The following is a 17582-nucleotide window of genomic DNA, read 5'->3' as shown; positions in this document are numbered from 1 at the left end:
CACTGCTGCCCACATTACGATTTTCAGGTGTCTGCTGCCCACATTACGATTTTCAGGTGTCTGCTGCCCACATTACGATTTTCAGGTGTCTGCTGCCCACATTACGATTTTCAGGTGTCTGCTGCCCACATTATGATTTTCTGGTGTCTGCTGCCCACATTGCGATTTTCTGGTGTCTGCTGCCCACATTACGATTTTCAGGTGTCTGCTGCCCACATTACGATTTTCAGGTGTCTGCTGCCCACATTGCGATTTTCAGGTGTCTGCTGCCCACATTACGATTTTCTGGTCACTGCTGCCCACATTGCGATTTTCTGGTCACTGCTGCCCACATTGCAATTTTCAGGTGTCTGCTGCCCTCATTACGATTTTCAGGTGTCTGCTGCCCACATTGCGATTTTCAGGTGTCTGCTGCCCACATTGCGATTTTCAGGTGTCTGCTGCCCACATTGCGATTTTCAGGTGTCTGCTGCCCACATTGCGATTTTCAGGTGTCTGCTGCCCACATTGCGATTTTCTGGTGTCTGCTGCCCACATTGCGATTTTCTGGTGTCTGCTGCCCACATTACGATTTTCTGGTGTATGCTGCCCACATTAGGATTTTCTGGTGACTGCTGCCCACATTGCGATTTTCTGGTGACTGCTGCCCACATTGCGATTTTCTGGTGACTGCTGCCCACATAAGGATTTTCTGGTGACTGCTGCCCACATTAGGATTTTCTGGTGTCTGCTGCCCACATTACGACATTCTGGTGACTGACTGCTGCCCACATTAGGATTTTCTGGTGACTGCTGCCCACATTACGATATTCTGGTGACTGCTGCCCACATTAGGATTTTCTGGTGACTGATGCCCACATTGCAATTTTCTGGTGACTGCTGCCCACATGGCGATTTTCTGGTGACTGCTGCCCACATTGCGATTTTCTGGCCCACATTACGATTTTCTGGTGAACACTGCCCACGTTACGATTGTCTGGTGAATGCTGTCCACGTTACGATTTTCTGGTGAACGCTGCCCACATTACGATTTTCTGGCCCACATTACGATTTTCTGGTGAACACTGCCCAAGTTACGATTGTCTGGTGAATGCTGTCCATGTTACAATTTTCTGGTGAACTCTGCCCACATTACGATTTTCTGTCCCACATTACGATATTCTGGTGAACGCTGCTCACATTACGATTGTCTGGTGAATGCTGCCCACGTTACAATTTTCTGGTGACTGCTGCTCATGTCACTATTTTCTGGTGACTGGTGCTGCCCACTTTACAATTAATTTACAGTGAAACGCTGCCCCATTACGATTATTTGGCACCTATGGGGGGGGGGCCCCATCCAAATATTCGCAGGGGGGCCCAGTGATTTCTAGTTACGCCCCTGCCTGGTTCATTTTCCTTCATAGTAACATTTTAAAATTAGTAATATATCAATTTTAAGGTTGGGAATAAAGTTTAGATTCAATCAAACACATTTTTAGTAGAGAAATATATATTTACATAGAAAGAGGGACAAAGTCCTGAAAGAGAGACAAATGAGGGTGAAAGAGGGACAGGGCTCCCAAAAATGGACAGTCCCTCCGAAAAAGGGACAGTTGGGAGCTATGAGAGTCTTTTCACTGCCTGCCAACTGCTCCTGTGAAAGGGCCCTAAAGGTGAGGATTTTGTGTAGCAGTAACAATAATAGCAATAGTATTTGCTAGCAGAATTGCAGGTGATTCCACAAACAATGGCTGCATTTAGCCTATTCACCACAAGATGGCGAGCGCACTTCGTCCGGAAGTGATGTAATACTGTAGGAAAACAAGTTGCAGGAAGCGGTGAGAACACATTTTTGGAAGAGGTAATAGTGTGTCTACTGTTCTATATTGTTGTTCTATATTGAGCAGAATAGGAGGTTAGGTGGATATACTTTGGTACAAAGGAGATCCTAGTACTCTTGTCACTATCCTGATCATTCCACCCTAAGTAATTGTCATACCCTGCAGTCAGTCAGGGGCATAACTAGAAATCATCATTTTGTTTATCCCCACGCCCCAAAACGTTTATAAGGTGTTTTTATTGCCAAAGATACCACTTCTCCTTCCACCCCCGTACAGGGATCCAGGGATGCCCCCCTCACCAGCATTAGGTAGTTCAAGCATAGGTAGCTAGATGTAGGTATGTATGGGTAACCAGATGTGCTCCCCCAGTGTAGGTAGTCTGAAGAAACCCCCCCATCCCCCAGTATAGGTTGCAAATAAGTCCCTCAATATAGGTAGCCAGGTTACCCCCCCCCCCCCCCCCCCGTATAGTTAGCAAGAAGGGCCCCTAATATAATGTGGCTGCATTAGCCTCCCAGTATAGTTATACCCTAGTATGGATAAACAGATTACCCCCTCCAAGTGTAGGTAATCCAACTGCCCCCCCCCACACACACAAATATATAGGTGGCCAGACTAGCCCCCCCAAGTATAGGTAGCCAGATTACCCACCTCCCCCCATCCTTTATGTATATGGTTCCAGATCAACCTCCAAATATAGGTAGTCCGATTAGCCCCCCAAGTATAGGTAGCCAGGTTATTTCCCCCCCCCCCCCTTCCCAGTATACATAGCAAGATTTGCCCCCAAAGTATAGGTAGCCAGATAACCCCCCCCTCCACCTCTTGTGTATAGGTTGCCAGATCAGCCCCCAAATATAGGAAGATTAGCCCCCCAAATATATGTATCCCCTTTCCCCATATGCAGAGTAAGTGAGTGAAGGAAGAGACCTTTCTGAGACTCCATGATCTTCTTTCTTTCTAGCATTGGAGTATCTTAAGATTAAAATGTCCTCTCTCATCATATAACCCACATGATGAGAGAGAGCTCTGTAGTCATAGAGACTTGCTGACTGGCGTCCAAGACCAACAACCCAACCTCCATGGCTACAGATCCTATAGCAGTTGCTATAGTAATACTTACATCATATGCCTGCAGTGTAGCCATATGCCCTCCCTTAGCACTTCCAGGTAGTATGAGAGCTTGCCAACACATTCTCTTTATAGTATCCAACATTTGTTGGCCCTCATACTACATGGAAGTGTTACATTGGTCAGTGATTGTTCCATCAAAACTGGATTTGTGTATGCACCCTAAGCCTTCCAGGGATTGAAATTGCCAAATTGGACCTTGAGCTCCATCACTGACTGACACTTATCAATGACTGGAGTGAAACAGTTTATATGGTTGGAAGATGTCTGCTGGAACATTAACGCATACATTTTTACGCGTTTGGGGTTCAACGCGTACAATTTCACGTAATGCGTAAATATGTATGCGTTAATGTTCCTGTACCAGCGGGAATGCGTATAAATGTGCGCAATGCGATCCGCCGACCTCAAGGTCGGCAAAAACTAAATGAGCTGATGGAGGGGGACCAGAGCAGCAGTGAGTGACTACGAGGGCACAGGATGGCTGCATGGGGCTGGTAGAAGCCCCAGGTAAGTGAAACTCATTTTTTTTTTTTTGCCTGATGACTCCTTTAAGTAAAACTATAGAGGATGTAGTTTTCTGGGAACACTATTAATAGTACAATTTTTAAATAAAAGCCAGAGATGGTAACTTTTTTTGTGTGTCATTACCTCCAAAATATACCTTATCTCTTTATTTCCCTTACTTCTTATGCTATAAATCATGCATGTTAATAAGCCTGTTATCATTTGTGTTTTGTACTGCAATCAGCCATGTTTTTAGGTTTATCACAGCTGTTATGGGAGGCTCTTCCCTGTGAAGGAGGACATATTCCCTGATAGCTTTTGCCAGCAGCTGTTCATAGATAGCAACAGTCATTAATGTCGGCAGCCAATAATACATTGTACAATGAAGTTGTTGTGGATGAATGGAGGTCTCTGGGATTGAGGCTATGAAGGAGCAGGATCTGCCCATTGTGTCCATTTTCAGCAGATCAGATAATGCTGCCAGATTACTGTATCCATTGTATCTCTGATAGGAAGAAGCCAATGTGGAGCCAGGAGCCACTGGTGTTAGTTAGTCCCTCAGTGGGAGAGGTTGGAGTCTGCACAAAGATGATGGTTGGTGGGTCACAGCTCGGGGGTGGAACCAAGTAACAAGGGGCATGACTGGTAGGACAGACAGAGAAGATCGAGGCTGCACCTGGAGAGTGTTTGGGTGGCCTCTGCTGCTTTGGTCCTGGTATTGGCACAGTCCCAGCTGGGAGGTTTGTAGCTATGGCTATTGGAAGGTTTGGGGTTCATAGATGATGGGCAAGTGGGCTCATGTAAGGTCAGGATATGGAGATGTTATCCCATCTGCCCAGGTTATCAGGTTCTAAAACCATAAGTAATAATAATTTATAGCTAATTAGCTGCACACCTCTGCTCCTGTCTTCCTCTGTCTCCAGCTGTTCTCATTTCACATCCTTATCCATCCATTAATGCAGGCACTGCTGTAAAATCACAGTAATGTGTGCATGGAGAGGAGGAGAGAAGCACCAGATAATGAGCAGGGCACACTGGAAGAGAGGACTGTGGTACTGAATATGCAGCATACCACAACTTATGGGATATTATCAGTCCCTAACAAATTATGTTCTTTTCTGTGCTCTGTTTAATAATACTAATATTTTACAGATATAATTTATCCTTTTCAGAGCTAAGATCTGAGCTCAAAGACCATCAGTGTGTGGAGAAGGGTGACATGATGAGGACAAATAAAGAAGAAGAAAGAGAGACCTATGTGAGGAGTGATCAGCAGTCTGCGGGGGAAGGTGACATGATGGGGACAAATAAAGAGGAAGAGCAAGAGACGTATGTAAGGAATGATCAGCGGTCTATGAAGAAGGGTGACGTAATAAGGACAATTACAGAGGAAGAAGAAAAGACATATGTGAGGAGTGACCAGCAGTCTATGGAGGAGGGTGACATAATGAGGACCCATAAAGAGGAAGAAGAAAATATTTATGTGAGGAGTGATCAGCAGTCTATGGATCATGGTGCAATGATGGAAACCATTAAAGAGGAAGAAGAAGAGACACATGTGAGGAGTGATCAGCAATCTAGGGAGGAGGGTATCATGATGAGGACAATTAAAGAGGATGAAGAAGAGATGTATGTGAGGAGTGATCAGCAGTCTATGGAGGAAGGTTACATAATGAGGACCAATAAAGAGGAAGAAGAAGAGATGTATGTGAGGAGTGATCAGCAGTCTATGGAGGAAGGTTACCTAATGAGGACCAATAAAGAGGAAGAAGAAGAAATTTATGTGAGGAGTGATCAGCAGTCTATGGAGGAAGGTTACATAATGAGGACCAATAAAGAGGAAGAAGAAGAGATGTATGTGAGGAGTGATCAGCAGTCTATGGAGGAAGGTTACCTAATGAGGACCAATAAAGAGGAAGAAGAAGAAATTTATGTGAGGAGTGATCAGCAGTCTATGGAGGAAGGTTACATATTGGGGGCCAATGAAGAGGAAGAAGAAGAGATGTATGTGAGGAGTGATCAGCAGTCTATGGATCATGGTGAAAGGATGAGGACAATTAAAGAGGAAGAAGAAGAGACATGTGTGAGGGGTGATCAACAGTCTATGGGTGAGAGTAACCCGATAAGGACAATTAAAGATGAAGAAGAAGAGGAGACATATGTGAGTGGCGATCGACATTCTACGGCGGAAGGTGACATGATGGGGACAATTAAAGAGGAAGAAGAAGAGACATGTGTGAGGGATGATCAACAGTCTATGGGTGAGAGTAACCCGATAAGGACAATTAAAGATGAAGAAGAAGAGACATATGTGAGTGGCGATCGCCATTCTACGGCGGAAGGTGACATGATGGGGACAATTGAAGAGGAAGAAGAAGAGACATATGTCAGGAGTGATCAGCAGTCCAAGGAGGAGGGTTTAATAATAAGGGTAATTAAAGAGGAAGAAGAGATGTGTGTGAGGGGTGATCAGCAGTCTATGAAGGAGGGGGACATGATGAGGACAATTAAAGAGGAAGAAGAAGAGATGTGTGTGAGAAGTGATCAGCTATCTGCAGAGGAGGGTGACATGATGAGAACAATTAAAGAGGAAGAAGAAGAGATGTATGTGAAGAGAGATCAGATGTCTGCAGAAGTGGGTGACATGATGGGGACAACTAAAGAGGAGGACCCTCTTACAGAGACCAGAACAGGTGGGTACCATTTTTTCAGACGTGAAGATGCTCCAGACCACAAGACACACCTAGGTTTAGAGGACAAAAATCAACATGAAAAATTACTAAACCTGGGTGCTGCCATGGTGCAGGGGTTTCTTGTGGACCTTCTCCACCAAACTCTCTCTGTCTAAGCTACACTATCCCTGCTGCCCCACAAGCTACACTAACCCCTGCTGCCTCAACAGCTACACTAACTAAGCTAAACTAACCCCTGCTGCCTCACTAGCTACACTAACCCCTGCTGCCCCACTAGCTACACTAACCCTTGCTGCCCCACTAGTTACACTAACTCCTGCTGCCTCAACAGCTACACTAACCCCTGCTTCCCCACTAGCTACACTAACGCCTGCTCCCTCAACAGCTACACTAACTACCCTACACTAACTTCTGCTGCCTCAACAACAACACTGACCCCTGCTGCCCCACTAGCTACACTAACCCTTGCTGCCCCACTAGTTACACTAACTCCTGCTGCCTCAACAGCTACACTAACCCCTGCTTCCCCACTAGCTACACTAACGCCTGCTCCCTCAACAGCTACACTAACTACCCTACACTAACTTCTGCTGCCTCAACAACAACACTGACCCCTGCTGCCCCACTAGCTACACTAACCCCTTCTGCCTCAACAGCTACACTAGCTACCTTACACTAACCCCTGGTGCCCCATCAGCTACACTGCACTACACTAACCACTTACTAACCCCTAACCACATGCAGCACAGTGGCAGTGATGGGACAACAACAGGATGATGCAGTTATGAATTATTTAGGTCCAGTATCTCCAGATAGATCAGCAGCAGATATGAGTACCACAGGAAGCTTTATGTCCCTGGGATGAGTTTGCAGGGTTTCATGGATGTCCGGACCAATCCAGCCCTAGTTGGGCTGCTGAAGCTGCGGCCTCGCGTGATTTCATGGGCCAGGGAAGAGGTGAAGCTGGCACAGTAATCCTCTCAATGTGCCATGATCAGCATCAAAGAGTATGGGGAGATAAAGCAGCTGTGTGGGAAGCTGCTAATGTCCCCTCACAGCCTATTAGCATGTCACCAACTTTTTATGCACCGGCAATATGCTACTGCTGGTCACATGAATTCTGATAGTGAGCCTTTTTAACTTGTGCTAGTGGTTTGGCGCAGGACCACAGCGCTGTCATTGAGGCCAATCATGCCCACTGACATCTGATAGGTTACTGCTATTGACAAGTGCAGGGATTGGCTCCAATGACGGCCCCGGGATTGTGCCCACGAGAACATCAGCACAACTTAAAGAGCGGAGCTATAGCAGGCCTTGATTGGAAGTTCAGATAGAAGCAGACTGCTGCAGCAGGTACTTGTGGGGGACATCTGGTGTCTGTCCAAATTGTATTATTGGGACTATAAGATGCACTGACTTTTTCTCTCCACTTTTAGGGGAAAAAAATTCATCTTATAGTCTGAAAAATACGGTAATTAACATTAAATATTGAATATTTTTAAGTTATTATGTGTCACTGCTCACACACTGGCCTGATTCATTATCTAAAATTATCATTCTTGATTGTGTTTGGTGACAGCTTACTGACAGTACAGACACCCTGATATCTATGGAGTTTTGTGAAGAGGGGGAGGTGATGGATTATTGAGAAGTATCCAGCTAGATCCCACAGTAGAAAAACAATGCTGATAAAGCGAGCACTTTCCAATTCTGAGAGTCGTTCACTAAATTGTATTTATAGCTTATTACAGTCATACTGTGCAGTCACATTATACATCACAGCCCTATTACCTCTCACATTTCCTGTGCACATATTGTGTTTATACCTCATTACAGACACACATTGCAGTCTTATTACACACATCACAGCCCTATTACTTCTCACATTCGCTGTATACATATTGTGTGCATACCTCATTACAGGCATACAGTGCAGTCATACTACACATCACACCCCTATTACTTCTCACATTCCCTGTGTACATAGTGTGTTTATACCTCATTACAGGCACACTGTGCAGTCACATTACACACATCACACCCCTATTACTTCTCACATTTCCTGTGTACGTAGCCTGTTTATACCTCATTTAATCCATGCTGTGCAGTCACATTGCACACATCACACCCCTAATTCTTTTCGCATTCCCTGTGTACATAATGTGTTTATACCGCATTACAGGCACACTGTGCAGTCACATTACACAGCACTCCCCTATTGCTTCTCACATTCCCTCTGCACATAGTGTGTTTATACCTCATTACAGACATACTGTGCAGTCAAATTACACACATCACACCCCTATTACTTCTTACATTCCATCTGTACATAGTGTGTTTATACCTTATTACAGGCACACTGTGCAATCCCATTACACACATCACACCCCTATTACTTCTCACATTCCATCTGTACATAGTGTGTTTATATCTCATTACAGGCACACTGTGCAGTCACATTACACACATCACACTCCTATTACTTCTCAAATTCCCTGTGTACATATACCTCATTACAGGCATACCCTGCAGTCACATTACACATCACACGTGTGTGTGTGTGTGTGTGTGTGTGTGTGTGTGTGTGTGTGTGTGTGTGTGTGTGTGTCTCAGCTGGCTGGCATATAGATTGTGGCATCGGATGTTGGGATGTCTATGTGCAATCGGAGTGAGAAGTGACACAAATTGACTGGGGGCAGTGTGACAGAAGTGACTTGTTACTGGCCTGTAATAAGCTTATAATGATCGCTGAACATTATTGTACACAGATTGGTCACTGTAGGGGGCAACTTAGTGTTTCCGATCTGTAATAAATTGATATATTATCAGCTTATTACGGGTTGGTAACACTAAATCAGTCACCACTACAGTGACTAATCTGTGTGCTGTAATGTACAGTGACCATAATGGTTACTGGCCTGTAGTAAGCTTATAATGGTGACTGTACATTACTGTACACAGATTGGTCACAGTAGGAGTGAGTTACTTCTATAGGCCTGCAATAAGCAAATAATGATCACTTTACTCTACTGAACATGGATTGGTCACAGTAAGGGGTGAGTTAGTGTTACTGGCCTGTAATAAGCTGATAATGGTGACTGTACATTACTGTACACAGATTGGTCAAAGTAGGAGTGAGTTACTTTTATAGGCCTGTAATAAGCAAATAATGATCACTTTACTCTACTAAACATAGCTTGGTCACAGTAGGGGTGAGTTAGTGTTACTGGTCTGTAATAAGCTGATAATGGTTCTTTTACATTACTGTACATAGATTGGTAACAGTAGGGGTGAGTTAGTGTTACCAGCCAGTAATAAGCTGATAATAGTGACTGTACATTACTGTACATGGATTGGTCACAGTAGTGGGGACTTATGTATAAGAGTATACATGTATTTATTTATATCTATCTACAAATGTATGAGTAGTTTTGGATCTCCGTGACATCAGTGGATAATTTCTCTACCTCACAGCTCCCAGTATTTATTGCTGTCTAACTTCACAATTAGGGATGAGTCAAAATGCCTCTGACATTTGTTAAAATGTAATTGTTGGTTGCTAAGGGTTACAAACCAGTTGGCACCATATCGCAGGATCTGCGATAACTTAACATTCTTCACAGTAGCATCCCAAGAAAAGAGTAATATAGATTGGCACAAGATGCTAGGACTGTAGACAGGTAGGGGGTAACAGGTCACTCCAGCTGTGCCTCCAGACAATTTAGAGTCGTAATCCATAAACTTTAGAACAGAAAGTATCCGGGCACCAGCAGCAGCAGTATGCTTAGTAAACCTTTAATGCATCCCCAAACCGCATGACATACAAAGTGAAATGCCTAACGTCGTTTCACAGGACAAAACCTGCTTCTTCAGAGGCAACCAGTAACACAGTGGCATAAAACACAGCAAACTTAAATACAATACAATGCAAAATGTGGGCTTACCACGCCTCTTACCACCGCCCCACCGCCGAGCGTGCGTTTGTTTCGCCGCACCGCCCTGAGCTGCTGGCTCTGTGAACAGTCCGCTCGTCGCTTCCGGGTAGATCGATCAGGCACTTCCCTGATTGGTTACTGGGACGTCACATGACTATCCCATCACTTCCGCCCGGAGCGTAGCCAGTAGTATCGGTGTAGGTGATGTATGCCGGCGTCCAGTTTCCTAGGCAACCGGACCAGAAGCGTGGCGAGCCTGCAGATAAAATACAATACAACAGAGGGCATATTGTTAGAACATTTCAGCATAAAAACATTTAATATAATACTTTTAATACTATTAATACAACGATCTCCCATATTAAGCCCAGCACCATAAAAAGGAGTAGTACTAGTGCTTATTATCAAGAGCCAATTAAAAATAGAAATAGAAAGGTCATTCCTTGAAGCAAAATACAGGGATATGTAGACTTTAGATTTTGATTTTAATCCCCCGAAAGCCGCTACACCGTATTGGTGCTCAGCAATATCACTGGATGGGGACCATTCCCTCCACAGTGACACCTCAGATACCCGAGGTCAGCAATTTCAGGGGAATTTCGTACAAGTGGAACATATCCCTATGCTTCACTATTTACTGAACTTAAGGAACAAACAAAGCAAAGGTTATATACATAGGGGAGGAGCATCAGGGGAGCATAGGGAAATATAAATCTCTGTTATAATTACAGCATTTTTTATAATATCAATATTTATCTAAAAAGCACCACAATTCATTTCTCTCATTAAGACCCAGGTTGCCACATGCATTTGTGAGGGAGATCAGTTTAGCTTCCTCTCTACGGAGGCATTGATCTCGGTTGCCCCCTCTATGTGGGATCTCCACTATTTTAAGACCACAAAACCGGAGACAGTCCGGATTTCCATCATGGTTTTCCCTAACATGGGCAATCAATCTTCCAGCCCCTTTACCTGTCTCTATTGACTTATAATGTTCTTGAAACCGTTGTTTCATGGGTCTTGTAGTTTTGCCAATGTAGAATCTCCCACACGGGCAGATAATTGCATACACCGCAAACTTGGACCTGGGGGGTTACAGGATTGTATTTAAGGACTGCATCCATTGTGGGTCCAAGTTTGCGGTGTATGCAATTATCTGCCCGTGTGGGAGATTCTACATTGGCAAAACTACAAGACCCATGAAACAACGGTTTCAAGAACATTTTAAGTCAATAGAGACAGGTAAAGGGGCTGGAAGATTGATTGCCCATGTTAGGGAAAACCATGATGGAAATCCGGACTGTCTCCGGTTTTGTGGTCTTAAAATAGTGGAGATCCCACAAAGAGGGGGCAACCGAGATCAATGCCTCCGTAGAGAGGAAGCTAAACTGATCTCCCTCACAAATGCATGTGGCAACCTGGGTCTTAATGAGAGAAATGAATTGTGGTGCTTTTTAGATAAATATTGATATTATAAAAAATGCTGTAATTATAACAGAGATTTATATTTCCCTATGCTCCCCTGATGCTCCTCCCCTATGTATATAACCTTTGCTTTGTTTGTTCCTTAAGTTCAGTAAATAGTGAAGCATAGGGATATGTTCCACTTGTACGAAATTCCCCTGAAATTGCTGACCTCGGGTATCTGAGGTGTCACTGTGGAGGGAATGGTCCCCATCCAGTGATATTGCTGAGCACCAATACGGTGTAGCGGCTTTCGGGGGATTAAAATCAAAATCTAAAGTCTACATATCCCTGTATTTTGCTTCAAGGAATGACCTTTCTATTTCTATTTTTAATTGGCTCTTGATAATAAGCACTAGTACTACTCCTTTTTATGGTGCTGGGCTTAATATGGGAGATCGTTGTATTAATAGTATTAAAAGTATTATATTAAATGTTTTTATGCTGAAATGTTCTAACAATATGCCCTCTGTTGTATTGTATTTTATCTGCAGGCTCGCCACGCTTCTGGTCCGGTTGCCTAGGAAACTGGACGCCGGCATACATCACCTACACCGATACTACTGGCTACGCTCCGGGCGGAAGTGATGGGATAGTCATGTGACGTCCCAGTAACCAATCAGGGAAATGCCTGATCGATCTACCCGGAAGCGACGAGCGGACTGTTCACAGAGCCAGCAGCTCAGGGCGGTGCGGCGAAACAAACGCACGCTCGGCGGTGGGGCGGTGGTAAGAGGCGTGGTAAGCCCACATTTTGCATTGTATTGTATTTAAGTTTGCTGTGTTTTATGCCACTGTGTTACTGGTTGCCTCTGAAGAAGCAGGTTTTGTCCTGTGAAACGACGTTAGGCATTTCACTTTGTATGTCATGCGGTTTGGGGATGCATTAAAGGTTTACTAAGCATACTGCTGCTGCTGGTGCCCGGATACTTTCTGTTCTAAAGTTTATATATCTTCACAGTAGCAGCAGACCATGGAGATAGAACAAGACATCTTCGAAATTATCTAAGTAGATTTATTTGGCAATACAGGTATACAGCAGAGATAGAAGGCAGGCATATGTCTTTAGGGTGCCTCAGCAAAGCAGGAATCTGAAGTAATATCTTGCGTTTCATGGCCTCTTAAACCAGGTCTAGAACCCAGTTTAGGTTTATCTTAAGAACTGTCTATCTTACGTTACCCTAAGACCAATGCAGCCTATGTACAAAGATACAGGTTTAAGAAAGTTAGAAAAATCTAGAAGTAGTTAGAAGTGAAGTCCTTCTGGCTACTCACCTAGCACTCAAAACAGGCAAAGGAGAGTGTTACCTTCAGTAAATAATGTGTGCACAGATTATTACCTAATAGACTTTCCCACGGCGATGACGGACCCTCTCGGGGAAGGCCTAACACTAGTCTAGCAATAAAAACATAATATTCCTTGTGCTGCTAATCATAAATGGTATGCACAGTCACCCCAAATCAAATATTCGTATTGGTCAAATGCTGTCGAAAGACATTCATTTACAAAGGGGCACTAGGCAGGGGTGCCCTCTCTCTCCAGCCCTCTTCGCGATGGCCATCGAACCGATAGCAATGGCAATTTGCCAACATAACTCTTTGAAGGGCTTTCGTGGGGGGGGGGGGGGGGGGCTGGAGGAGAGGGTATCCCTGTATGCAGACGATATGGTACTATTTCTTGAAGACCCGGACAAATCTATAACTGGGGCACTTGATATCTTCAATTCTTTTTCTCCACTGTCGGGTTTATGTGTTAACTGGAGTAAATCAAAGATACTTCCTCTTACTAAAAACTCCCAACTACAAACACCCTTAGATTCCGTAGATAAGGTCAAATACTTGGGGGTTTCGATATCTGATAACCCTGCAGATTTCTACCAGTACAACATCCTCCCCCTTCTGCAAGAAACTAAACTTAAATTGACTAGTTGGAAGTGTCTCCCTTTGTCCCTTGTTGGAAGAATCAACTTAATTAAAATGAAGTTACTACCAAAATATACCTGTATATTTAGAAATTCCACCATACGACTGAACAAAAATGTTTTTGCACAACTCAATTCAATAATGTGCAGTTTTATCTGGGATAACAAAACTCCCCGAATCAGCCTAAGGAAACTACAGAGACCATGGATGGAGGGAGGGCTAGCATTCCCTAATTTATATAAATACTTCCTAGCCAGTCAATTGGTAACTGCTCACTGGTGGCTCGTACAAGACCATTCTAATGCATCTACAGTTTTAGATGCGGCTTGTTTGGGGTCTTTTGAAGCTCTCGCACAGATCCTATATAGAGGAATGAAAGCTCCCTACCCTCTAACCCTAAACATGAAAGTTGTAATCGAGGCCTGGAACACAGTACACTCCTGGTACAAACCCCCTGCCAATAGGGTATCCCCAAACACCCCCATCTGGAATAACCACACGCTCGAACAATTCTATTCGATCCCGGACCCTGTTGTGTGGATAAGGGGAGGCGTCTCTCAGCTGAAACATATTATTTCCAATAGCACTCTAACTACAGTACCTTCGACAGTCTTAAAGAAAACTTCTCATTGCCATAACTATTTTTTTCGCTTTCTCCAGCTGAGACAAGCCTTTCAGTCGCAATATGGCGGGGCCCGGGTTAGTCTACAAAGTTCTGAACTGTAAGATACTCTATGCAATGAAAATCTCAAAAAGGCACTCTACTTTGTACCAACATATAATATTACTTAATGAACCCCACTCCACTGTCTACATGCAGCCCTGGACTGGGTTAATTTCTGATCTAGATGATGAAGATTGGGAAAATGTTCTCATAAAATCATTTGAATACTTAATAGCCTCAAGGGACAAATTGATCCAATTTAAAATAATTCACAGAGCATATATGACACCCTCTAGATTGGGTAAATTCTGTTCCTCAGAGGGCTCCAGTTGCTGGAGATGCGGGATGGATGCGGCAAATTTTGATCACATTTTTTGGCTCTGTCCTGCAATAGCAGCAAAATGGAAGGAAATATGTGCATTTATCTCACAAGTAACTAAACTACGGGTTCCCCCTAAACCACTTCATTGCCTTCTAGGTGAAGTATCATCCTTAGCTCCAACTAGAGCCCAAAGAGCATTGGTGGGTCTCCTCCTGTTTTATTACAGGTAATCTATATTACTGTCATGGAAACAGCAGGATCCTCCATCAATCCAATTCTGGAAAAATCTTATCAACTCATCTTTACATTTATACAAAGCAGCCTACATTGCTAGGGGTTGTGCCAATACATTTCAAAAGGTCTGGGATGTATGGACCAAGAACCGAGACACTCTATCTTCAGAATAAAGTATCCTTAAAGTCTGGCTAGGAGGAGTGAGATCTATCATTTTATATATACCTTAAAAGTATTCTATTACACAAACCATGTACATCTTTAATGTGACATTAGATGAAACCCCAGAAATAAGCTGTTAGGGTGAGGGAGCGAGGGGAGTCAGCACTGATCTGATATCTAGGTGAGGTTGATAGTTGCACGGTATTATACTTTCTTAAATGAGATGATGGTATAATTACTGCTAAATGTTTTGCATCTCTGATGAATATCGACATGCACTTATGACATTCCGTATGTAAGCTTCTTCTTGATGTTTTATATGTTGTTATCCCCTTCTGTTTGGGGGAATGTTTTGTTTAATATATGTTTCTAAAATCAAATAAAAAGTAACTTTAAAAAAAATAAATGGTATGCACATTTCATCAAGCAGACAGAAAGACAAATGACAAATAGATCATTCAGGTATAACTTCTGTTTGAAAGCGCTGCCATGTCTCCCACTGTACAAATTGAATGGTCCATCATCGCCGTGGGGAAGTCTATTAGGTAATAATCTGTGTACACATTATTTACTGAAGCTAACACCCTCTTTTGCCTGTTTTGAGTGCTAGGTGTGTAATGTTGTCCAGTTACTGGAGCTCTGCACATCCATGCAGATAGCTCATTGAGGTAAAACTTCTGTTTGAAAGCGCTGCCATGTCTCCCGCTGTACAAATTGAACGTAAGTATACTAGCAGCTAGCTGAATTCATTGCTTCAAATCTACATTCAACATTTTTAGATTTGAATTAGTACATAATTTGCACCTGTATTGCATTCAAGGCATGTATTTAGCCCTAGTGGGGCTGTGCATTGCCTCTGTTGGTTTAAATTTCAGGTGCAGCCTTGAGCGCTGTAATTTGTCTGTCTGTCTTCTGTGTATGTGCGTCACATGTCTCATGACGTGCATGAATCTACAGGCCAATCGCGGAATGGCCTCACCGTAACTAAGCAACAGAGATGCTCCAAGCACCGGAAGTTGCGGATTTACACGTACACAGTCAACCTGGCACCTGGCTGGATGTTGAAAGAAAGGATGTCTTCTCATAAGACAGCCATTAGAGCCCAACATATGAAACAACTGAAACTTGTCCCCTATAGCCCCCATTGAGATATACCTTTTGGGGTCAACATTTATATTTTATTGGTTGGGGCATTTTTGGAATCCGCTCTTTATATATTTTTGTTGTTTTATTTTCTGATTTGCTTTTTCTTTCTTTAAAAAAAAAAAAAAAAAAGGTAGTTAATTATTGCCAGCGTACAGGGTTGGGACTAGTGCTGCCAGGTACCTGATGGACGGTGGGAGCTTTTATGAGGGGACTGAGTTGCCATACACTATTATTTATATGCTAGTTTATTATACGCTATATGGCATTTCTGCCGTTGGGTAGTATGTTTTTCATGCACCCATTATGTGTGTTATGAAATCTTAATGTTCCCCTGTCAATCTGATTGCCGCCGCCCGCTGCAGCCCCTGCTCTGGCTCCCTTTCCGTGCACTGGCATGTGTGTTGTATTTGTTGATGGGCGGTGTTCGAGTGTGCTGATTGGTTGTTGTGAGGCTAAAGGTTAGGGAGTGATACGTCGCGGCAGCCACGCCCTTTGAGAAAACCGGAAGCCGGCGAAACGTCGGGTTAGCTGCCTGCCTTGTGCATGAGACGACTCGCCGCCCCAACCCTCGCATCTACCTAAGTCGGGACTTACTCCAATGGCCCGCACCCACCATCCTTGCATCCACACTGATCATCTACAATGACTGATCTGGGCAACTGTGGACATCAAACCTTTGCCAAATGGACTTGACTTGCCCATAGTGTCCTCAGAAGGAACTCAGTGTTGTTATCCTCTATTGACGAGGGAGCTCTACATGACTTGGTGAGACAAGCTATGCATTTTTCATATCTTTGGCCTTATGCCATTGCGCAGTGCTAAACTACGGTGAAGGTGATCTGCCTCTTGCTTTTGCTGACAAATGATGGTCACTAGCTTATAGGCTGCTCTGCTGTTTTGCATGCTGGATGGACTATGCGCCATTTGCTCTGTGCCTGAATAGTGCAACACTAACACTGCTTGGCTAACAAGAAGATTTTTGTGCAATTTGCTGTCTGACTTGGCTGGATGAACTTGGTGCATGCCTTTCACATGTAGTTCTTTGCTCTCCCTTTTTGTCTATGCTAGATGCCAGTACTATCATACAAATGAAATTTGCAAGTTGCTGCTGTGATCTTATATCAAACATTTTGAGATATCAACATTTATAGATGCCAGCGTGTGACTGTGGAGTATGTGTGGTGATGGATGTGGTTGTGTTGTGACGGGGTGGCCATCCCATGTATTTATTAAGAGTACATTTTTTAAATAGTGTTTTGTCCTTCATGAATTAATACATTTTGATATGATTCTTTATGAATTTAAAGTTATTTCTTGTTTGATTATTGGGAGTACATGCCCCACCATTTAGTGTCTACACTGCCGCAATTGTGATTATTAAGATATGAAACCAGCTGTGTCTTAGCACTTTACACAGCTCAGACACAATGTGACACATTATCCCAGTATCACAGTACACACAATGTTACAGTGCAAGTCTGCTGGATGGGATAGTATAGCCTGTGTCAGAGTACACACAATGTTACAGTGCAAGTCTGCAGGATGGATAGTCTAGCCCAGCGGTGGCGAACCTATGGCACG

The 17582-nt window shown here is 43.6% G+C and overlaps 1 protein-coding gene across 1 annotated transcript in view; it reads left to right on the top strand.

Moving 5' to 3' along the window:
- Positions 1-17582, top strand: part of LOC137536814 (uncharacterized) — an 89376-nt gene that overhangs the window by 56093 nt on the left and 15701 nt on the right. The window contains exon 5 of the mRNA XM_068259011.1: positions 4611-6151. Within this exon, the coding sequence (XP_068115112.1) occupies positions 4611-6151 (1541 nt within the window). The remainder of the gene's footprint in view (positions 1-4610; positions 6152-17582) is intronic.

This window comes from Hyperolius riggenbachi, chromosome 10 (genome assembly GCF_040937935.1).
Source record: "Hyperolius riggenbachi isolate aHypRig1 chromosome 10, aHypRig1.pri, whole genome shotgun sequence".
In the NCBI taxonomy this organism is placed as follows: domain Eukaryota; kingdom Metazoa; phylum Chordata; class Amphibia; order Anura; family Hyperoliidae; genus Hyperolius; species Hyperolius riggenbachi.
Note: the sequence above shows the minus strand (reverse complement) of the source record. Positions and strands in the feature narration are given on the sequence as shown.